At 45.9% G+C, this 24,527-nt stretch overlaps 1 protein-coding gene across 3 annotated transcripts in view; it reads right to left on the bottom strand.

Moving 5' to 3' along the window:
* The window catches only part of ITGA9 (integrin, alpha 9), a 333,283-nt gene that overhangs the window by 297,727 nt on the left and 11,029 nt on the right, over positions 1 to 24,527 (bottom strand). For all 3 annotated transcript variants that reach the window (XM_012665738.1, XM_012665747.1, XM_012665756.1), the window contains exons 2-4: positions 17,992 to 18,119; positions 16,568 to 16,674; positions 8,314 to 8,437 (exon numbers count right to left, since the gene is read on the bottom strand). In XM_012665738.1, coding sequence (XP_012521192.1) covers positions 8,314 to 8,437; positions 16,568 to 16,674; positions 17,992 to 18,119 — 359 coding nt within the window. The remainder of the gene's footprint in view (positions 1 to 8,313; positions 8,438 to 16,567; positions 16,675 to 17,991; positions 18,120 to 24,527) is intronic.

Below are 24,527 nucleotides of genomic sequence, written 5' to 3'. Positions count from 1 at the left end.
TTGGACACATGATACAATTTGGATATACCTTGAGGACACTATGCTAAGTGAAATAAACCAGTCGCAAAAGGACGCACACTGTATGATCCCACTTACACGAAGCACTTAAAGTAATCAAATTCACAGAGACGGAAAGTAGAATGGTGGTTGCCAAGGGCTGGGGGAAGGCAGGGAACGGGGAGTTCCTGCTTAATGGGCGCAGTGTTTCAGTTTGGGAAGATAAAGTTCTGGAGATGGATGGTGGTGATGGTTGTACAACAATGTGAGTGTACTTAATGCCACAAACTCTACACTTAAAAGTTGTTAAAATGGTAAACTTATATTATGCATTTTTTTACCATAAAAAAATCACCAAAAACAAAGTTGCATAATCTTTAAATAGTTCCTTCCACCCAGAACCTAGCAACCCATTTTGCCGACTCCCTACTTCAGAAGCAAGCGACTCTACAGGCACATGATGATGTACGTACCTTCAACTTAACACACACTGTGTCACGTTTCATCCCTCCAGAAAAAGTAACCTTGAACATGGCGAACAGTCATATTTCAGTTAGAACTCCAGCTCAGAACTAAGCAGAATTCAATTTTGTGACTGAAACTAAAAGACTCATGAAATAACATACAGACAGCCGAACTGCTGTTCAGACATGAAAACCAAACGTTCTGCATAAGGAAAGACTTGGGACATAGAGCAGATGCACCTTCTGGCTACATTTTATCCAGCTAACGGGCTACATCTGCCTCTGTACCTGCTGGGACTTGTCTATAGGTTGTGTATACAGTCGCAAGACTGCAATGGAACTTTGAAAGTCTATAGTGTGGTGTCCTAAAAATTTGTGAAAATAAAAACATGACATTGAAAAAAGTAGATGGGCCACAGCACCCTAGCAATCACAAAGAAAACCAACATCCCAACAGAACAAGTGGCCACAAAGAAACCTACTAGGAACTTCAAAGCCAGCAATCCCTCCTCTGCTTAACAAGCCTGTGACCTTCATCAACCTCCCTGAGCCACAGTTTTCTCATCTGTATAACAGAGATAAGAATACTTACCCCAGAATGATGTGAGTACTCGGTAAGATCATAAATGTTAAGTGCCAAGCACAACCCCCGGCACCCAGTAGGTGCCCAATAAATGAATGTTAGGTGAATCTGTTAGTTTCGCTGAGAGGAACAAAACCCAAGTCACTCATCACACAGATATGCAATTTTAGAAGGAGGCTCATAAAATCCGGACATCTGTAAGGAAAATATTAGAAGATGCACTTTAAGTAGCAATTCCATGCAATACATGGAAACATGTTTGAAGTATATATTTTTGCCCAGATAAAAATTCTTGGCTCCAAGGGGAAAGCTTGATGGGGCTCAGGTCCCAGAGAGCCACTGCCAGAGACCTCTGACCTCCTCCTTTCAGCCGCCCCTCTACCCTCCCTTTCTCCCCATCGGGATCCCTCCGCATTTTAACTGGCTATAATGCACAACTGCATTCTCTTTTTTTAAATGTGCTGTATTTACTTAAATGAGATAATGTTTATGAAAGCTCCGTGGAAACCATAAAATTTTATGTAAATGTAGAGGTCTTTATTTAATAAAAATTTATGAGGCTTGTTCTTGAATTTTTAAGTGGATCAACATAGCCTTTTATGGTTCTCTCCAAAACAAAACAAAAACACAACAAAACCCCAATTGCTATTCATTTGTAAATGGCTCTTGATTGATTTTTATCCCCTGTGGAGTCGAAGTCTTCAACCTGAGAGGGAGGAAAAAAAATCTTCACATCTGAATGGGTGATCTATTTCTTTGCCTAGAAATAATCACTGTCCTAAGAAATGTAAAAACACATTAGGAATAAAAGGCCAGTCATTCCCTAATAAAGAGAGTCACAGAAATCTTTGGATTCAATGGGGCAATTTTACAGCACAGTAAAATTTGATAAATTCAGACCCCAAGAATTCCAAATTTAAGAACATTTAAACATGGCATGAGGCCGGGCCTGGTGGCTGAGGCCTGTAATCCTAGCACTCTGGAAGGCCGAGGCCGGAGGATCCTTTGAGCTTGGAGACCAGCCTGAGCAAGAGTGAGACCCCCGTCTCTACTAAAAAAAAATAGAAAGAAATTAGCTGGACAACTAAAAAATATACATATAAAAAAAAATAAGCCGGGCATGGCTACTCGGGAGGCTGAGGCAGAAGGATCGCTTGAGCCCAGGAGTTTGAGGTTGCTGTGAGCTAAGCTGATGCCAATGCACTCTAGCCCGGGCAACAGAGCAAAACACTGTCTCAAAAAAAAAAAAAAAAAGCACAGCATGAGTTAAACTTTAGATCATCTATAAAAAGGGGGAAGGAGAGCTTACCAAGCAAATAAATTGTACAAATACGATCTTCAATGGTATTTATGAAATTATAATCTTGTCAAGGGCTCTTAAAATCATTTTAGTAATAACCAGCTTTCTACCCTCCATTATCTATTTACTAAAGCAGGATCTGTTAGACACCTTCTGAGAACATTTAAGAATGTTATTATATTACTTGAAAATTAATTAGAAACTTCACATTTTCTAATTGAAGGGTATGAGCATTCACTCTGAGCTGGGTATTATGTTAAGGACTTTATATACCTCAAATAGCTCTTAGGTAGGTATTAATCTCCCCGTTTTACAGGTGAGGCACCAAGTCAAAAAGTAGGAGCATACAGGATTCGATCATAGGAGTAAGTAGTAAAGCCAGATTCTGAAAATTTAGGTCTAATATATAATGATATCATAATTGCCTCTTATATTTCTTTATCGGTGTTTTATCTTGAACAGTTTTTGTTAATTTGTCATGCTGCTCCCAAATTATTCCATACTTACAAGGTCTTTCTGTCACAATGAAAAGATGACTTGTTTACAGCCTGACTCCTGCTAAGCTCCGGCTTCTTGCCTCGGTGGGCTCAAGGGCAAAGGATGAAAGAAACCTCTGTACTTTATTTTATCACATGCACTGACTCAACTTTTGGGAGTCCTAAAATATCACAGCTTGTTTAACAGTAACTAAGGTTTTATAGTGCTTGCGTTTTAATTTACAAATAGTTTTCCCCATGTGTCGTCCCACCAAAGCACTCATTTTCTCACACTTTCTGATGAAACCACCCAACATATGGCAGGCATGATGCTGTTCTTGTATCAGACAAACACAAACCAAACTGTTTGAAGGACATGCTCCATGAGTTTATTTTATGTCCGAAACTCACTTTTATTTCTCATTCTCTCTACACTTCCTGGTTCCAGCAGGATATGCTGGTAGCCTTTCCCACCCAACCAGAAACAGGAAGCACCTGAGAAGCCATGAGAAAAATGTCCTTGTGCCAAACCAAAGACCAATGTTTTAAAAAAATTCAAAAGCCTGAGACCTTTTGGAAAAATGCCCACATGTTTAGAGGGTTTTCTCAACCAAACCAACCTTACAACATTCTGAAGAGAGAACAGCTGGCCCTCGTGGAAACCCACAGGGAGGCCACAATTACAGAACAATGGGTGGTCTTTCTGAGCACTTTCACCTGAGCTATCCCATGAGCTCCTCTCAATAACCCAAAGAGGTAAATGCAGTGGCATTACGTCAGTGTCCACTCCCACTGAGGGGCCAAGGACAGGCCCGAGGCCACAGAGGCAGGACTGCAGAAAAGCAAGCTCCAACCCACAGCCCCACCGGGGTCCTTCCACGGTTGCAGAGGAAGTGCATCCAGAGGCAGCAGTTCCCCCTCCCCGCCCCTGCCCGCCACTGGGACCAACAGTGGATTTCTACCATCCCTTCCTTTTAAAGCCTCAACAGGCTGCAGAGTTTAAGCGGGGTTTCAGGTTTTCCAGTTGTAAAAGGAAATCATCCTGCCTAATGCCACCTTGCACTTGGATGCATGCAGCTCGAGCCCTTGGGGAGAGGGACTCAGAAGTACACGCTCTAGCAGGGAGCTTTCTCCCCACACAGCCCTCCCACTTCTAACATACCGTGTTCCCTATCTGCTTCCCTTGTAGATGGGGAGCTTCTTCACAGCTGGGACTGTGTCGTTTGGGTTTTGTCTGTCTCGTGCCTAACAAGTACTTTATAAGATTAAGTAGGCTCTATTCCCAGTGCACAAGTCAGTCACCCGATAGTGTACATTATTGTGTAACATGGCATATTAGCATAAATATGCTTAGCATCTAGTGTATTAGCACACATATGCCAGACACTGTTCTAAGAACTCAGAAGCACTAACTCACTTAATCCTCTTCGCAGCCCCTTGAGGTAGGTTAGGCACAGCGAAGTTAAATAACTCATCAGAGGTGACACTGTTAATAGGTGGAAGTGGCAGAGCATGGCCAGGAAGTGAAATCTGGCAGTCTGGGTCCCGACTGGTGCTCTAGTCACCATGCTACTTTGCATCTCTGTTGTGTGGTATGTGAGTAACAGACAGGAGAGGAAAACTTGGGCTTGGGCAAGACATTCGACTTCTCTGGACCTTAGTAAAGACAGGAGGCTGGTCTAGGTGACATATGAAAGGTCCTGTCAAACTGTAACATCTTTCCACTGTGCTTCACCATAACGTGATCACCCACCTGGGACAGAGGGCTTGCATCCGAGTTCTTACACATTAAGAGAAAATAATGGTTGTCTTAAGAGCCAAAGTACATTTAGTTTAGTCTGCAAAGCAGCAAGGTGGAGATCCCTACAGCCATTAGAACACAGGCAAGAGCCCTCTACCTGTGGCCTGTATTCCACCTTCACCCCCACCAACATCATCTTCTAGAGAAATCTGAGCATCGGCCACTCCTCTCCTCTTACAGGGCCAAGGACTACAGAAACTTTTACTTTGTTCTCCACTTTTCTAAAGAACTGCTCTTATACCCCAATACTCCTCATAGCAGCCCTACCTCACCCCTTACTCCATCCTAGGCCAACAAATGAGTTGGGATATGGACATGTGTACGCATACAGGGAAGGAGGATTGGCCAGGAGTATAATTATTTTGCTAATTTCTTCACTGGCTCCCTTTGGCCATCATTAAGTCAAGGAACAATCAAAGCAAAGAATGATCCCATCTCACAGGCCTGAGCCCATCCCACAGCTACTGCTGTGGGAGGAATCTGGGTTCCTGAGATGAGCCCTGTATCAGCCAGCTATTGCTGCATAACAACCATGAAATCTCCATGGCAACCAATAACGAGCATTTATCTATTGCTTATACAACTACACATCAGTGAGGTTTTGCTGATCTCATTGGGCTCTGGCTGCAGGTTCAGTTCAAGTCTGTCTGCATGTCCCTTCTCTGGGACTTATGAGCTATGTGGGTCATACTGCATGGTCAGGAGCTGCCAGAGGAGTGGTGGGAACACAGGATGCCCTGCGAGGCCCAGGCTGGAGCTCACACACTCCCATGTGAATGAGGAGCACGTGGAGCAGACTTGAACGGAACCTGCCACCTGGCCTGCTACTGCTCCCTCAGCTCTCATGGGCTTGCATGTGCTGTGCCTGCCGAGCATCACTTCAGAGCTGCCTGCAGAGAGGCAGAGGAAGACAGTCAGGGCCTGATTTGAGAGCCCTGGCCTCCAAAACGGTCACATTCCCCTCAACTCTGATGATATCTCTGGGATAGTTCAGTCACCCTTTCTTGTTTTGTGAGGTTCGTTGACTGGCTTATTTAACTCTCATTTAAATTAGAAACTCCAAAGCACAAACTAACAGAAATTACCATTAACTACTGGGACATAAAATGGTTTGCTGAGTCAGACAGATGTCAAATTCAAAACCCAGCTCTACCACTTATTGTTTGAGTGACTCTGGACAATTTGCTTCCACTCTGAGTCTCAGGTCCCTCCTCTGTAACATGAGAATGGCAACACAGAAGCCAGCCTTTGGGTGCCCCACCCCTGTGCTCTCAACCCCTACCACTTCTGTGATGTGGCCAGCACAGAATACCTGGAGTCGTCCTGCAAGAGGGGCGAGGGGTGTTTGTTTGTTTGTTTGTTTGTTTTTTGAGACAGGGTCTCTGTGATCTCTGTGCATGGGGGTTTTCCCAGCCAACACACATGGCAGAACAGGATGCAGGTAGATAGAGACTCTAGCCCAACTGGGAACAGTGGCTCACGCCTGTAATCCCAGCATTTTGAGTGGCCAAGGCAAGACGATTGCTTGAGTCCAGGAGTTTGAGACCAGCCTGGACAACAAATGAGACCTTGTCTGTACGTAAAAAAAAAAAAAAAAAAAAAAAGCTGGGCATGGTGATGTTCCCCTGTAGTCCCAGCTACTCAGTAGGCTGATGCAGGAAGATCACTTAAGCCCAGGAGTTTGAGGTTGCAATGAGCTATGATCATGCCACTGTACTCCAGCCTGGGCAGCAGAGCAAGATCTTGTCTCTATTTAAAAATATGTATATATATAGCCCCTTGACCCTCAGGCAGGACAACTCCAGGTGTGCATTCTGCACCAGGTAGCACATCCTTCATGGGCTGCCTTCTCTTGCCTTTCTTACGTCCCCACTGTCCCACTCGTGTCATCTAGAATAACCTCCAAAATATACTACTTGTAATCAAACCCAAGTGGAAAAAAAACTATTTTTCAAGAGTTTTGTGAAGATTAAATGAGCAAGTGTGAAAAGTGCCCAGACCAACACCAGCCTACTGATGATCCTGCAACTGCTTAATAAAAAATAACTTAGATATGCGTGCCATGGTCGATACATGTACACATGGACATTCGACCCCATCTCCCTCTTCAAGAGCTGCCCTTTTGCTTATGCAGAGGGATCACTGGGGACAGCAACGGGTCCCTATTTCACAACGCGTCATCTCCTGGGAAGACTGAAGTGCCGTCCTACTGTACAACTGGTTTGGGTTCAGTGATCGCCACCTCCACCACCCCTGCTGAGTCCTTCACTTTCTCCAGCCCTATGAGCTACCCAACCAGCGGTTCCAGGGGTTTTCCCTTTTCCTCCTGAGGAAAGAGGAGGAATAAGCTGGGGCAGTCAGAAGACAGTCTTGACACATTATTTGTATATCTGAAACTAACTATCCCTCCTCTCTTGATTGATATTATCATCTGGTTTTAAGATAAAGTTTGCTTTTCCTCTGACTGGAATAAGTCAGATATAAACAGGGTCAGAGTCCGATTTTCCCACACAACCCAGTGAGAGCTGATCAAATGCTGATACAGAGGAGGAAAAAACAAAAAAGGCTCACCCTCACAGGAGTGGGCTTCTACCTCCTGTGGGGAGCCGGCTGGCTCGTCTGTGGGGGCCACCTGAGTCCCCAGAAGGGCCCTGGAGGGTCCTCCATGAGACAGAAAAATGCAGTGTCCAGACAGCCTTTCTCAGAGCCCTCTTTGGTGGCCACAAAATTTGAAACCTGGGAAAACCCAGGGAGGCCCAAAGGCAAGGTGGACAAGAGCCAGTGAGACTTTGGTCCAAACAAATAAATTGGGGGGGGGGGTGGAAATTAAGAAATAAATAGTCCAGCACTTAGAGAAGGAACAGGTTCAGCTCACTCAAAGTTAGGCTAAGAAAACCTGAGAGCATGCGCTATCAAACCAAAGAAAATTACAGTAGTTTCTGAATGCTTAGTGCTCAAATTAGACTAGGCTAAATAGTGATCAACTCGTCCTCAATGCCCAGGCATGGGAAGGTTCTAAGCAGGAAGCCTGAGAAGATACACTTTCCTTCCGAGACCCCACGTGCAGCTTGGGGAGGAGCTCTTAAAACCGCGTTAAGGGTGCACCTGGTTCTGCAGCGTCTGCCAGGGTTCCAGGACCACATGAGAAGTCAGTCTTCAGTTGTCATGAAATGACTGTCTGGGGGTGTTAAGTTTCTGTCTAGCTGCTGCTTTATGAATCCCATGTCACCTCTTCCCCCGGCTCGGGACACCTGTCCGTGGTGCAGCCAGGAGCTGTACCGGAGCTAATGACGGACTGGGAGCTGCACGGAGCTGTAGAGATCATCTGGGCCAACGCCTGAATAGTCAGACGAGGAAACTGAGGTCCAGAGAGAGAGAGTTAGTTTCCCAAGCCCAAACAGCATCTGGCAGTGCCAGGAAACCAAGGGATTTGCTTGGTCACTTGGCTGAGGCTTGGTGAATTTCCATCTCTGGAACTTCATAAAGCATGGCCAACACCATGGGCTCTGAGGCAGAGGTGTGCAAGGCTCGGGGGGCCTCAGGTGCACCGAGAGACAACGTGGGGACAGACGGTGCTGCCCTCTTGTTAGCATTTAGAAAGCTGGGGGAAATGTTCAGGTGGTGGCATGGAGAAGGAAAGGTGTTTAGGGCAAGAGGTGGGTAGGGGCTGAGGGGAGTCAGTCCAGGCTCACCTTCATAGCAAGGGATCAGCGTCCTGCCTTTGGCCTGGAGGTTGGATGGGATGATATAGCAGAAGCCATGGGGCAGGATGTGGTCTGTTTCATAGTAGATGTTCTTCCAGCGGTGGGCACAGGCCTACAGGGACAAAGAGGGGTTGAGAGCAGGAAAGTCGGCCCTGAAAGGTCACAAAGCAGACCCCTGGCAATGCCAGGTGGTTCTTTCTGTTGGGGGAGAGAGGAATACAGGGGCCAGGGAGCTACACCTTCACACCAGGCATCCCTGAAAATCATATGAACGAGAAGCAGCCCCTGGGAGGCAACTAGGAGGAGATAGACAATAAATAAACATATTGACAAATGAAAACTATAGTTAGTACTGGGAAGAAATGGTTATGGAACAGAGAATCTGGGAGCAGGAAGGATGGTTTTGACCAGGGGTCAGGGAAGGCCTAAAGCACAAGAAAGCACTACCCACACTGAGCACACAGGAAGGGAGTTCCAGGCAGATGGAATAGCAGGTGCAAAAGACACAAAGTGAGAAAGCCTCAGAGGTTCAAGGAAAGAGAGGCCGGTGGGGCTGGTCTGGAGTGATCATGGTGGTAGGGAGACAAGGTCGGAGAGGGGCCGGGGGCCAGGCCCCAGAGGGCCACAGGAGCAACTGTGACTTCAGTGGACATGCAGTGGGAAGCTGGTGTTGAGGCTTGCACAGGGGAGTGGTGCGATCCCATTTACAGTCTGGAAAGGTAATTTGGCTGCCATGTGGAGACTGCAGGTGGGCAGGTGTGGAAAGAATATCCAGGTGACAGGCCGTGCTGGCCTGGAGCAGGATGGGGCACTGGAGGTGGGCCAAGGGCGTGGCTTCAGGATGCACCCAGATGTAGAGCTAGTGGGCCCCAGGGAACAGCCAGATGCCGGAGAGCAGGAAAGGGAGGAACTGCCGATATTCGACTGTGTTTTTACCTACAGAAATGCACCTACAACATGCATCTCATTAACCAGAAGTAAATGTTTGTGGATGGTTCTTTTTTCGATGTAAATTTACACATCGCAAAATGCACAAATCTCAAATGTATCATTTAACAAGCTTTAACAAATGTGCATGCTCATGTCATCAAACCCCTAGCAAGACATAGAACATTTCCATCTCACCAGGCAGTTCCCTTATGCCAGGGAGTGTCTGGCTTTGACTGGTCAGGGAAAGTTGTCTGAGGAGAGACCCGAGGAAGTGAGGGAGTGGCTGGGGGAGACCTAAGGGAAGGTTCTGGGCACAGGGTCTTAGGCCGGGTGAGCAGCAGGCACGCATGAGGAGATGAGGCCATCAGGGACAGACAGACCTCCTAGCTGGCTTTGGAGAGCAGCCTCTCAGTGCTGGGGTCAAACCTACATGAGGCGCTGTGAGGCAGGGCAGTTCTTGCCAACAGACCTGGACCCGGTGCCAGCAGCTGGAACATAGACCTGGCTCATCCTTCCGCCCCACCGAACACGCCCCGGCCTCTGGCCTGGACGTGACAGCGGCCCCAGTTTGCATGCGTGTCTCCATACATCCAGATGCCACCACAACACCATGAGGAGCTGGCCTGCTCACCCGGAGGCACGCACCCTGCCCAGCCACTTCTCCTGGGCACTCACCACTCACGCCTGTCATTGGTTCGCTTCACTCTGGCCAGTGGATGCATTTTCTTAAAATACCACATTTTAAATAATCAGAGTTTTTTTAACATCTTGGTTTGTTTCCTTCAAACACAGTGTTTCTCTAAGTTATAACATTCAGAGTTCTATGGTCTCCCTTTGACCTCTTCCACAAGCCTGCAAGGTGGGCAGAGGTGACTTAGAATTACAGTGTTCTGTTTGGGAACACTGAGTATCCGATAGTGCTCTAAGTGGCAAAAGTCAGTAAATGCTGCAAACAGGACTGGACTCCATGGATTCTGAGTCGTCCTTGTCTCATTATAAAGCATTTTCTATCTTAAAACTTCTCATCCCTTCCTGAGAAACCATCAAAATCCACCCACACTCCCATACCCTTGAGGCAGGCCTGGTGGCTGTTTATTGTCCTTACAGCTCCACCCCACCCCACCCCACCCTGCCCCAGGACACCTGAAATAACCACACTGGGGTCCAATGGAATGCCCAAGATCACCACGTGGGTAAGGGGGCACCCTGAGGTCATTCCATGATAAAATCACTGCCTTCTAAGCCCTCTGCTCTTCATCCTTCCAGCCAACTGCCACTAGGGCCCCTGACAAGGCCACTCTCTGCCCAATGGCACAGAGGACACACTCGGAATGACTCTCGAAGCCTTAGCTTGCCCACACTCCGCCTCTCGCCCTGTGACATCAAACTACAGAAAACAATCTATTGTTACGCCTTCTGCTGCAACCCATCTTCATTCCCACTTGGTACTGTTTTGTGTTAAAATAGCACATTTCTGAATAGACTGCAACAATATGGGACAAGGAACTACAAAAACATATCACTAAGCAGATAATCGCTCCATACTGCCAAGTAATTGATTTTTTTTTTTTAAGTTCTGACTCAATTCTGATGGTTTGCCAACTTGAATTGCTTATTTTCATCTAATTTGTGGGTAAATTAGTTCTATTTTAGTTTACAGACTCAGCAAAGCCCTTGGCTTGGAGAGCTGACCACGTTTTATCATGTTTCTAAGTCGAAGAGACCAGGAAGAGAGCCTGCCAGCCAGCTGCACGCTGACACTTACTTATGAGGCAGGACTTGCTGCAACTCACATCTAGGTTATTGTCGCCTCATTTTTTTAAGTGCCAAAAACTACTTAAGGAGTGATCCTGCAGAATTCCTAGAAGATTCAAATATTGCATTTCACAGTAAACTAAAATTAAAGCATTCCAGGAGGTCAGAAATCAAAGTGTCAAAGGCAGGATCCACATAGGAAAATAATGAAAAGTCTCTGTGAATATAAATTATAGGAAGAAAAGACTATGTTTAGCCCTGATTATCATTATATATACACACGTTTCAATTTGACCCCTACATAAAAACAATAAAATTCTTAAGAACTGTCTCCAAAGCATTAGCAACTCCATCAATCTCTCCAAATGAGTTCTGTTGTGAGGGAGGGATGAAGAGAACTGGGAAGAATAAGAAAAGAAGAACATTCTCTGGAAACAGCAGGACCTACTCAAACTCAGATTTCAAATAATCGTAAGAAAAGGGGAGGAGGGCCTAGCACCACTCCAAATCCTACAATCTGATATATTTCAAGTTCTAAGGATTGTTTTCCCTCTCAAAAGAAGAAAAAAGAGAAAGAAAATGAACATTTCAAAGGCCTTTTTTGTTGTATGGAAACAGCTCGTCCTTCGGTGTATGGGGGGGCTGTGCTGGGCCTCTCAGGGCTGCTCAGCCACAAAGGCACGTCAGCCCCACCCCACCTCTCCTGCACGTGCACCCGCCATGTAGAGATGGCCAAAGCCTCCATCACACTTCCAAGTCCAGAGCTCACAGCCACAGCCAGGTCAGGGCTCCTGAGAATGACAGGTGGTGGAAACAGGATCAGAGTGATGCTGTGATGCCACTAGACTCCCCCAAAGCAGCCCCCCAGCTAAGGGAGGAGGAAGCTGCCAGGGTGGCACTGGGAAGGGGCTTCTGGGGTGCTGAGAATGTTGTTCTGAGGATGCTCACCTAGTGAAAATTCATCGAGGTGTACACTGATGATCTGTGTACTTTTTCACATGTGTGTTAGATAGCTCAATAAAAAGTTTGCTGAAAAAAAAAAGTCAGGAAACAGAGCAACAGAAGTAAATGCAAAAATGTACCCTGTGGCTTTGAAAAAAATGGACAGATGGGAAGCGGTGAACAGATAGGGACAGCCCTGATGTTTAGAAAGGAAACGGCAGAGAGATAGAACCAGAGAACACTGCTTCCACCCAAAAAGAATCTGGCAACTTAAATTATTTGTTGTCTGAGCCTTGGCAACTCTGATGAAAAGGAGGGACATCAGACTTGAAAGTTTTGAGTTGCCCTCCAAGGTCTGAGAGTGCCTATGCTGGGTTTGTGCAGTGGCTGTTTTGAGAAGTGATTTTTCCCCTCTATTTCTTAAAACACCATCTGCATAGTGTGAGTTCAGGGTGAGAGTGTGAGAAGGGAAGGGGCTTGCCTCTAACCCTGATGCTGTGCTTGCACCTGGTGTCATTTGTTCCTCGGGGAAAGCTGGAAGGTACCACAATGCCCTTGGAGCAAGATGGGTGGGTACTAAGCCAAGGTAAGCCCGCCAGGCCCGTCTGACAACCTGGGTCCTGCCAGAGCTGGTTGCTGGGTCCGCGGCCCAGATGATGCCGTTTGTCATCAAGACGCTTCACTCTGTGTCACAGCTTTCAAATTCTCCATCTGTTCTTTGCTTTGAAATCAGCACCAGATACCACTTTCAAAAAAGCCACCCTACCTCTCCCTGTTCAAACTCAACCTTGGAATCCAATATTATGCTCCTTTGGGATACAGGTCTCTTGCCTACACCCCCAGGCACCTTGCAAGTTCTCAAAATGTGTCTGAACAACACACATCTTTCTTATCATTAATTTAAAAATAAACATTTACCTTCCAGAAAGATTTGACAAGTAGAACTGAGACATTAAAGAAAAAGCAAATGGATACGAAGCCTCCAAACTGTAAATATGGACTGGGAGGCCACTCGTACCTTGCTTCATCGGCCATTTGCAAGTCATTTTACAGCATTGTGCCTGGTGCTTCCACCAACCACTTAGAATCAGCCACCAAGAAAAGATGGCAACCAATTTGGTTTCTAACTGTTTTAAATTGACACTCGGTTCCTATATTATTCAAAAACACTTTTAGACACTATTCCTTAGAGAGATGTCCTCTGGGCACTGAGAGTGAAAGTGGGCAGATTTGGTCTCTGTCCCCAAGTGGCTTCCATAAAAGAGGACACATATATACAAAATAAATTATACACACAGTATAAGGTAACAATGTGATGTTAAATTCCTAACGACACAAAAGACACTAAGCTTGTTCCATACAGTGCATAACAGGATTTGTGGAGGAAGCAGAGCCTAAACTGGGGAAAAAAGAATGACCCAGACAGAAGGGGGCAGGGAAGAGGGGACTTAGGACAAGCCTTTCCCAGCAAGACCACATGTGTGCAAAAAGCCATGAAGGACAATCAACAACAAAAAAACCAAACAATCCAATTTAAAAATGGTCAAAGGGCTTAAACATTTCTCCAAAGAATATATACAAATGGCAAACCAGCAGATGAAAAGATGCTCAAATCACTAGTCATCAGGGAAATGCAAATCAAAACCACAATGAGATTAACGTCTTGTGCCATTAGGATGGCCACTATAGAAAACAAAAGGGAAAATAACAAATATTTGCAAAATGTGGAGCAACTGAAGCCCGTGTGTACTGCCAGTGGGAATATAAAATGGTATAGCCACTTGGGAAAACAGTATAGAGGTTTGTCAAAAAATTAAAAATAGAATTACCATATGATCCAGTAATCTCACTTCTGAGTATATATCCAAAAGTATTAAAACAGGACCTCAAAGAGATATTTGAACACGTTTATAGCAGCATTATTTACAACAGCCAAGAGACAAAAGCAACCTAAATGTCCATCAATGAATAAAGAAAATGCGGTATATATACAATGAAATATTATTCAGCCTTTAAAAAAGGAAATCCTGTCATATGTTACAACATTGCTAAACCTTGAGGATATGATGCTAAGTGAAATAAGCCAATCACAGAAGGACAAATACTACATGATTCCACTTACATGAGATCTAAAGTAGTCAAACTCTTAGAAACAGAAATAGAATGGTGGTGGCCAGGGACCAGGAAGAGAGGGAAGTAGGGAGTTGTTGTTCAATGGATATAGAGTTTCAGTTTTGCAAGATAAAGTTCCAGGGATCTGTAGCACAACAATGTGCACGTTGTTACTACTGTGCACTTAAAAATGGTTAAGATGGTAAATTTTATGTTTTTGGACACAATTGGAAAAATAAACAAAAAAGATACAAGAAAAGCAGATGCTGCCAGATGCCCCTCTTTCTCCAGCACCCACACAGAGTAGTTTACTGAATGGATGATGCGATAATTGAATAAAACAAAAAGAAATAGCCCTGTGTGCTATGGGTTGGACAGGATTATCCTTGGCACCATTATCCACAAATGCTCTAGCTCTGCCTTCTTGGCTTCCTTTGCTAAATCTTCCCTGTGGCTCTCCTGCTAGTCACATTCCCAGAGATGGCCTCTTCTTGATACTGCTCTGCAGTAATGCAGAACCTTTTGTCTTGCCCCTCTGGAAACAAGTTCTCATGCACACAGAGGTTATCCTTCCATGGGGAGAGGAAATATTTTCACAGGAGCAAACTTTGGCTCTAGGCTCAACACCCTTAAGAGCATCTTGTGCTGGGCTGCCACCAGGCCACTGCCTCCTCTCTGTTTGTTCTGGATCTTGACCTCAGGCCACCCTTTGATTTATAGATGGGTCAGCTCCTTCCCTTTCTTTCCCCAGAATGGCAGACAAGAGTTCTGACCCCTCTGAGACCAAGTCATCCAGTCAGCGCCAGGCCACCATGCCTGGAGGAATCCGGGGGCTTGGAGAGGGTCCAGGGCTGGCTGTAGCAGTGATGAAAGGACTGGAAATCAAGGCAAACAGTGGGCTTGGGGAGCCTCAACAGAACCTTCAACGACACTGGCGACAACATCCAGCTGCTTCCTCCCTCTCCCGAGGGCCCAACAAGGGGGAGATGCTTAATTGTGCTGAAGACAGTAGAATTCAGATTAACAGCTTCTGCCACAAAGAAGTTTAACACAAAAGTGGGCTCCTCAGAGAGGGGACAGAAACACTTTGCCCAGATCCTTAAGGAAAATCTTTTTCCCCTGGGATAAAATATTCACAAAACCCTCAGCTTTATAGCATGTGGCCCAAAGGAAGCCCTCATAAGTGGCAGCTAGTATTAACTTCCCTTCTTGATCTTACGCTTTTATAAAATAAAAAACATCTTCATACAGCTTCCAATAAAAGCCAATGGCAAGAAAATGCCTGTGAAGTCAGAATAGTGGTCATCTTGGTGGGGGCAGGAGCACTGACTGGGAAAGGGGCCAAGGGGTGTTAGCAGTGGGGACGCATGAGTGCGTGTATGAGAAAATTCACCAAGATGTACACGTACAGCCCTGCACGGTCAGTACCTTCGTGTTATACCTCCACAGAAAGGTTTAAAAGAAAAAGGGAAAAATGGACAAAAACAAAACCTCTGTAGCAGTCAGAAATTCCTTTTTCATGTTGAGTCCAGTAAAACTTTCAGTGATGGCGGAAATATTCTCCCTCTGTGCTTTCCAGTAGAGGAGCCAGCAGCCACATGTGGTTATTGAGCACTTGAAACGTGGCTGACGCGACTTAAAAACTGAACTTCTAATTTAATTTTGATAAACTTAATTTAAATAACTACACATGGCTGGTGACCGCCTTATTAGGCAGTGCAACTCTAAGATATCGAGAGCCTCCAAGACAAAGACTCCTTTTCCTTTGCATCTCCCTCAAAGCACCCAGTGGACCAGAATACATCATATCATATTAGTAGCCAAATAAATAACTGAAAATAGCATGTATTTCATAACATGTAGTCTCATGTAGGAATAAATGGGAATGAACTGACATATACAACATGGATTAATCTAAAAATTATTATTTTGAGTGAAAGAAACCTTACACAAGAGCACACGCTGTAGGAGTCCATCAATATGAAGTTCTAGAAGCAGCAACAGTAAGAGCTGGTAATAAAGGTCACAGCAGTGGTCGCCTCAGGGGTGGGAGGAGTGGACTGGACAGGGACATAAGAGAAGTTTTGGGGATGATGGAAATATTCTATATCTTGGTAAAGGTAGTAGTTTCACAGTTGTGTACAACTGTTAAAACACAGACTGCAATCTTAAGATTTGTGTATTTTATGTAAATTGTACCTCCACTTAAAAAGACACACACACAAAAAATTTATGTAACAAATGAGATTTACAACGTACTTTTCACATACATTTTATTTTTCATTTTTCAATAGCCACATCTCAGCACCTTGGGACAAGCATCTTAACATCTGACAGACAAAGAAAATATTTAATAAAAAGATAAGCCATGTGTCTAAGCAGGAGTCCTGAATAGGCAGCGTCAAAGCCAAGCCCTTATCACATGCCATCCACTTTCCTAAGGGATCAAAGTCAGTCCTTCTCAGAGAGCCACCCTTCCCAGGACACCCATGGGAGACCTTACCAACACTCGGCCATCGGGCTTGGGCTGCCGGGCCAGGCTCACCCCCATCCACTCATCATCCCGGTCTTCCCGACAGGTCTTTCCACAGGGTGTGCCCCGACTCTTCCCTGGAAGGAAAAGAGAACAGCTAGACTCGGATTGAGGAATGATGTTCTGCTGGCTTCTTTTCAAAGGGGGGCCCACAACAGCCCAAATGTTTGTAACCCGTGAGGAAACAAGGAACTTGCAACAAAATGTACATCAACTCCATCACTATGCACCGTACGCTGTTGAAGGCAGCCAATTATTTTTTACACAGCAAGACTTTCTCGATGAAGGAAGCAGTGCACTGATTTATGTTCTGAAACAAGATCCTTAATTTGTTCTGTACCAATAACAAACAGTTCATAAGCCAGTCATTTTGAGGAGCTCTAGAGAACACCATGGATACCTCTCCTTTTCGCTAAAGAAAATCAAGACAAATCTTTATTTTAAAATAACAATTAGAAGACCTTGATGGGAAAGGACTTTGGAGAAAGGACTCGAAGTGTTAACTATAACAAGAGAGCTCCTACTTATTGAGTACCTCCTATGTGCCGAGCACAGTTCTGCGTTCCCACCTCTGTTCTCTCACTTAACCCTCTCAAGGCCATCCTTGTGAGGTAGGTACCTTAGTCTTGAATTTACAGGTGAGGGAACTGAGGCCCAAGAGGCTACAGGACATTCCCAGTAAGTCCCAACTGGGCTTTGAATCTAGGCAGAAGCATCTGATTCCAAAGATGCTATATTTTCCACTAGACCAAAGTGAGCTTTTAAAAACATCCATCTGATTATCTTTCCCTACTTAAAATGCAAAACCTAAAATTGATTTCAATGGCCTCCCCCCTCATACGGAGAAAAAAGTCCTAACACCCTACCCTGGCCTGCCAGGCCCTGTGTGATCCAGTCCCAGCTCACCTTGCCGGCCTCCTCTGCTCCCACTCTCTCCTGCTCAGCAACCCAGCTGCACCGTCCTCACTCTGTACTTCAGAACGACACAATCTCTGCTTGGAGTTTCGGTGTCTGGTACCTACCCAGCTAGCCACTGTGCATCCTTCTAATCATGTGGAAAGATCCCCAGAGAAGCCTTTCCTGACCCTCCACTCTAGATTAGATCAAATACCTTCCCTCTAGTCTTCTCTCACTACTCAATTATTTGTTTTAATGTTCTCTTTTGCCCACTAATTTATGAGGCTAAGGATGGTAGGATCCTTGTTTGTTTGGGTCACCAGTGTATCCAGTGCTTAATAACTAATAGTTACTCAATATGTATTTGGTGGAGGGAGGGAAAGAAAGAGGGATGGATGGATAGATGAATGGGGAGTGATGAGGCCACCCTGGGAAGAAAAAGAGCAAAGTGTGAGGGTGCAGAACCCACTTCCACCTTGGCAGTGATGTCCACTCACCTCGAGCCATGTCCAGTTCGGTGCATCTCCGGTCAGGGTTCGTATGAACGCGGCATTTAAACACAGCCCCAGGGGACTTCACTGAAGCGCTGTATTTGGAATCTGCCTTTGGCGCACCCACAAGGACCCTGCACATGAAGAGGACAGGGCTTTCTGTCACAACCCAGTATCAGAAAAGAGAAGGCAGGTGGTTAAATGCTAAGCCAGCCAGGGGTGGGCTGTCTGAATGCTTGCTGGGAAACCATATTAGACTGTGCTGTGTGGGCTGGGTGTGGGGGGTGTCCTACAGTGAACCTGTTAGATCTTCCCCAGGCACATTAAAAGCTCAACGAGCTGGGTGTTGGTGCATGGCTATAGTCCCAGCTACTCAAGAGGCTAAGGCAGGAGGATCACTTAAGCCCAGGAGTTCAAGTCCAGTCTCAGCAACACGGTGAGACCCTGTCTCTCAAAAATAAAAGCTTATGTGATGGTTGGGAACACATATAGCCAACAAAAGGTTCCTATCCGGAACCTATAAAGAACTCCTGTAAATCAATAACAAAAATACAGACAAACCAATAGAATAATGGGCCAAAGACTTGAACAGATACTTCACAAAAGAAGATAACCAACTGGCCAATAAACACATGAAAAGGTGCTCAACTATATTAGTTATCAGGGAAATCCAAATGAGACACCACTTCACACCAACAAGCAGGCTAAAACCAAAAAGACTGGAAATGCCAAGTGCTGGCAAGGATGTAGAGCAACTGGAACCTTCATACACTGCCGGTGGGAGTGTAAACTGACAAAACCACTTTGGAAAACTATTCGACAGTTTCTAATGGAGCCAAACATATGCCTATCCTATGACCCAGCAATTCCATTTCTAGGAATATGTTCAATAGAAATACATACACGTCTACCAGGAGATGTACAAAATGTTCACAGCTGAGCACGTAATAGCCAAAAACAAAAAGAAACCTAAAGGCCCATTAATGTTAGAGTGGAAAAATAAATGATGGTATAACAGTAAATAGAATTCTACACAGCAAGGGAAATCAATGAACAACATTCAATTGCAACCACATAGATGAATCTCACAAACAAAACGCTGAGCAAAAGATGCCAGACACAACAGCATCCTGTCTTATTCCATTTGTCTGAAGGTCAAACGCAGGTAAAATTTAACTATGGTGTTAGAGGGCAGGATAACGGTTACCTCTGGGGAGGAGAAAGGGGGACTGTAATTAGAGAGGGGGGTACTTATGCAGGTGCTGACAACATTCTATTTTTCAACCTCAATGTGTTTACATAAATTTGTGATAATTCATTTAATTGTATACAATATGGATAGTTTTCTGGATTGTGTTACATTTCAATAGGAAGTAGGAAATTGAGAGATACTATTTCTCTTCTGTCCTCCCCTCTTCTCAGTGCCTCTCGTCCCCCATCACGCATGTACAACATGGACATTTAGGCGGAAATAAGGAAAAAGCAGCTGCAGTGTGGACTACAAACTGCATCCTCTCCCCCAATACAGAAGTAGAATAGTTTGCACGTAAACAGGGACAAGAAGGAAGCTCTGAATTCTCCATCTTGAACTGAAATGCTGCGTGGGGGTGGGCCATGGCCAGCAGGGGCCTCCCCTGGCTAGAGGGAAAGAGCAGGACCCACCAAGAAGATGGAAGAGATAGGTTTGGGTTCTGCACCGTGTGGGTGCAGAACATGGGGGAAATAACAGTAAGTTCCCCTCCAGATGTCACGAAAACAATTTTGACCTACAGCTTTATGCATTGTTTCCGGAAAGTAGTCAACTGAAGATCTACAGCAAAGAATACTAAACAACACTAATCGGGTATGGTTTGTGCTGAGCTATGAGCCATTTGGAAAAGGTCTTGGAGAATGAGACTTTAAACAAAATCCTCACTGATGTTCAAAGAGTAGAAAATTCCAAGCCACTGCTCAAAGAGAACATGAGCAGCTCCGTATCTCCAGCAGTCTGGAAAGGAGATGGAATTCACTTCACAAGGGTAATTAGGCACATTATGAAATTTATCAACTCCTCCATGCCCTGGAATAGAATGCATTATCCATTATGTATTGTATCTGTGCAAAAGGTGTATAGCAGAGGTTAGAATGATCCTAGACAGCCTCCCGGGAATGCAGAAAGCTGACCCAGGCTCCCCTCACTCTGTCCCAAGACTGCCTTCATCTTGGGATCTCGGTCATTCATCCCTGGCCTCAGAATGACACTGCTCCCCACCAGACTCTGGCTGTGCAAAGGGTAGACCAACAAGGCCTCTATAGCATAGGACAGAAGCCTGAGACCCGTAAAGGGGACTTCAGCAAAGGCTAGCAGATATCACAAGTGACATTATCACTGACCTGGCTCAGAGACAACGTGTCAGTCTTCACAGGAAGGTGTATGGGACCCATCTTAAATCCCCCTGCTCCTGACCTCAAGCCCTCTACACCCAGAACCCAAAAGATCTCTGAGGACACAAAGAGCCAGGGAGATCCACCCCTCACTGAAGCGTCTCCTTCCAGGGCAGTCTTGGAGTGTCTGTATTTGATTCCTCAAGGAAGATGCCCTGCTGTGAGAGAAGACAGGCCCCCAACAGTGAGTGAGGGCACCCGAGCCGCCCTCTGGTCCCTCAATAATGCCCTGAGAAGCTCCCCTCTGGGTTCTTACTGGGCCACAGCTACAGAATTCCCAAGCAGAAGCAGGGCTGGAACCCACAGCCTTTTGGAAATCTAGGCAAGCACTTTGCCAAACAGAACACATGGCCTCCCTCACCCACACAAGGGCAATTTGGCCGGCCCTTCACTGCTCTAACTCAAATGCATGATGACATACACAACAAAACCCCAGCGAGAAGAAAGCCACATTAAGGGATCAATTTCCCCCTTTGCTTCTGGGGCTGAGCTTTAGAGCCACCGGGGCAGGTCGAGGATTGCTCTCTGTAATGCCAGCTGTTTTCACAGGTGAGAAGAATTAGCAGCTTGGCCTCTCTAAACTGCCCAAACATCCTCAGCCTTTCTGCAGGTCAGGTTCTAAGAGTTGGGAGCATAAAAAAAATACCTCCTCCACTGAAAACCCCAGGGCCACAGGGTCCAAATATTCCCACCAACTTCAAATTTATCTCAACACAGTGAATAATTGCCACTTGTAATTCATTTTGTAAAAATCACAAAAAAATAAACAAGAGTGAGAAGTCATCTCCTACAAGGGAAAGGAAATGGCTGCAAGAAACAACAGGCTCTTCATCTATTGTGTCCTCCGAACTGGCACTGAAATGCTGGAAATTCTCGATAGTGCCACTGCTCCAAATTCACAGACACAGATTCGTAGGTTATCCAAGCAGGAAGGGACCCTGGAGAGCTTAATTCCCAGGCACTGCTTCCCCCAGCCTGGAGCCAAGACTGAGAGCGGCAAAATTTACACCAAAATCTAAAGTAAAGGGACCTGCTGAATTATTATTTCCTTCCAAACCCAAGGTACTCAATGGTTCTGACAACAATGGCCGATTCAAACCCTGATAACAACCCTTTCGTTCAAACTTCTAATCAGCTGGTCAGATGAGAAGGTTTTTCCCAAATCCTGTGCAATGGAAAATGAAGCAAGAGATAAGGGGGTGTGCGCGCACACACGTGCATGACACTCACGGGGCGCCACACTGGAGAATGTGCTTGTATCTCTGTGTTTACAGAACATCGTGGCTTCCTCCACAGCCCAGCACTGCCCTGTACCTGGGCCACTATCCAACAAGACTGTGCTGGCCAGCCCATGAGCAAGTCTTCTCTGAAGTTAATTCAACCGGCTGTTTGCCAGGCTGATCCCAAAAGATACAGGCATTACAGTGGCCCAGAGTTCAGGACAAGCCACTGAAAAGATGCCATCTGCTTTTTCTCTCATTATCTTCTGAGTTATAAAGAGACATCACAGTTACTTCAAACATCCCCCAAAATCTTCCCTGGTACTCTTGACAACAAAATGTTTCTTTCCTCTGTACGGTTACCATATAAAAGGGCCTGAGTGTCACCGAAAACAGGCTCCCATCAGTGAACCATCAAGGTGATTCTCACCTTTGCTTTGTCCTCAGACCAGCAGCAGGGGGAACACCTGGAGCTTGACAGAAATGCAGAAATCTCAGGCCCCATCCCCAGCCCATTAAATCAGAATGTGCATTTTAATAAGATTTCCAGGTGATGTATAGTCTAAGAAGTACTATATAACCACCTACATGGATTATAAATAATCATGTTCATTTGGAGCCAGCATGAAGAGATTGCCCTTGACAAAGTGGGGACCTCCACCTATTCCATCCCCAGTCAAAGATGCCACAAACTGGCCGGGCGCAGTGGCTCACGCCTGTAATCCTAGCACTCTGGGAGGCCGAGGCGGGTGGATCGTTTGAGCTCAGGAGTTCGAGACCAGCCTGAGCAAGAGCGAGACCCCATCTCTACCAAATATAGAAAGAAATTAATTGGACAGCTAAAAATATATAGAAAAAATTAGCCGGGCATGGTGGCATGTGCCTGTAGTCCCAGCTACTTGGGAGGCTGAGGCAGGAGGATCGCTTGAGCCCAGGAGTTGGAGGTTGCTGTGAGCTGGGCTGACGCCACGGCACTCTAGCCCGGGCAACAGAGTGAGACTCTGGCTCAAAAAAAAAAAAAAAAAAAAAAGATGCCACAAACTGCAAAGACATTTTAGAGTCCTCTCATTAACCCAGGACTCTAGATTTCTAGTTAGGCAACCAGCATTTCGCAGGCACTTAGAGGGTGCAGGTGCTGGGCGAGCCTCATTACAGACAGTATCAAACTGAGTCTTCACAGCAAACCCTGCAGGAGGTACTAATATTATCCCCATTTTACAGATGGGGAAGCAGGTGTCCAGCAGTGGTCATGGGACTTGTCCCAACCCACAAATCACGTTAAGAGACCAAGCTGCAGCATGCACCCTGGCAGCTGCGTGCATCCCCCATGCCCTAACCTACCCGCCCCACATCAGCCAGAAAGGAGGAAAAGAGAAACCAGCAGGCACCCAGTGCTCCTCTGCTGCCAACTGCCCACATGTGTGACCCCTGCCTGAGAAAGCCCAAGTCAGAACTTTGATTTGGAAGCTCTGTCATGTCAAAGGACACGCTGGGGTTTGGAAGAGGAAGGAAGCCTTTCTCCTTCCCATCAGGCTCAGGAGACCCAAGAGGTGAATTTCAATCACCTTGCTTTTCCAGAGCACTGGCATTGCTGGCACGGTGTAAGCCAGAGGTTTGCCTGTCTTAATAAGTAGTTCACAGATCTCTTTGGAAATTCGGGCCCATCTGTTCATCTGCCAACACCGGGTCTGCTCGTGAGAGTCTGCTTTCTTGCTCAAGGCAATCCTGTGAGGCAGCCTCTTGTGAGTATTCCACTCAGAGATGTTGGGCTGCACCACTGGTAAGCGGCAGAGCTGGGATTTGAACCCCGGGTGTCTATGTCCAAGGGCATGCTCTTTCCAGTCCCCTCCAGCTCCCACCTTCTACTGCACTTTAAGTGCCCTCCATTTTCCCCACAAAGCCGCTTCCTCGGTTCCCCAGTCGTCACACTGGCTGCAAACGTTCCATTCCAGCCATCCACCCTGCTCTGAACCTCTCTCACATTTTAGGGTAAATTCCCTGGAGGACAAGAGACAGAAAAGGGCTGAGCCACAGCTGCCTCCCTGGGGAAGGCAGGGAACTGACGGTGCCTCAAAGGCTCCCTCCCTTCCCACGAATGCCACAGCAGCGATCCCTCAGGACAAAATTATAGCCGGATCGAGGACAGCAACTGGGGATTAAAAAGTTTAAACCCATTAGGCTTGCTTTCGTGCATTTGATCCCAAAGCCAAGGTTTCCCCAGGGATCCATGTTTTGGTTACATGAGTCGAATTCAATCACTTTGTGTCCGCCGCAGGGAAACCCCAGGAATCGTGCACATCCTACCCGGCAGAAAACAGCCGAGGCTTCAGAGGAGGGAGCAATGGTGCCAGGAGAGCCACCACTGACCACACCAAACCCTTCACTCCCAGAGGGAGGGGACTTGCTGGAACCAATGCTTGCCCACTGAAGCCACGGAACCTGAACATCTTCAGAAGCCCTTCTTCTTACAGTTGGGAAAACTGAGGCTTCAGCATTTAAGCAGTGAATACTTACTGCTTTCTGGGGGTTTTAAACTAATAATTCCACCTGGATTCTGAGCTTTAGGGTAAGTTACTCAGGATACTGAAGTGTAAGAAGCACAAGTAGTAGCACAGGATTCAAATCCTGCCTCTACCAATGACAAGCTGTGTGACTTCAGACAAGTTTCTTAACCACACTGAGCCTCAGTTTTCCTCCTCTGTTTATTTAACAGAGCAATAAAAAATGTACCTAAGGGGGATTCTTATAGGTTTAAGCAAAAGAATGTTTATAAAACACCCAACATGATGCCTGCTACAAAGCGGTGTTCAAAGAATTGCTACAGTGCTGGGCAGTAGTGGGCCAAACACCTTGACACCCAATTGGTCCCAGCTCCAACTCCTGGCAACACCCAGGAGC

Source organism: Propithecus coquereli, unplaced genomic scaffold (genome assembly GCF_000956105.1).
Source record: "Propithecus coquereli isolate 6110/MARCELLA unplaced genomic scaffold, Pcoq_1.0 Scaffold1, whole genome shotgun sequence".
Lineage (NCBI taxonomy): Eukaryota > Metazoa > Chordata > Mammalia > Primates > Indriidae > Propithecus > Propithecus coquereli.
The sequence above is the reverse complement of the archived record's forward strand: the minus strand, read 5'-3'. Positions and strand labels throughout refer to the sequence as shown.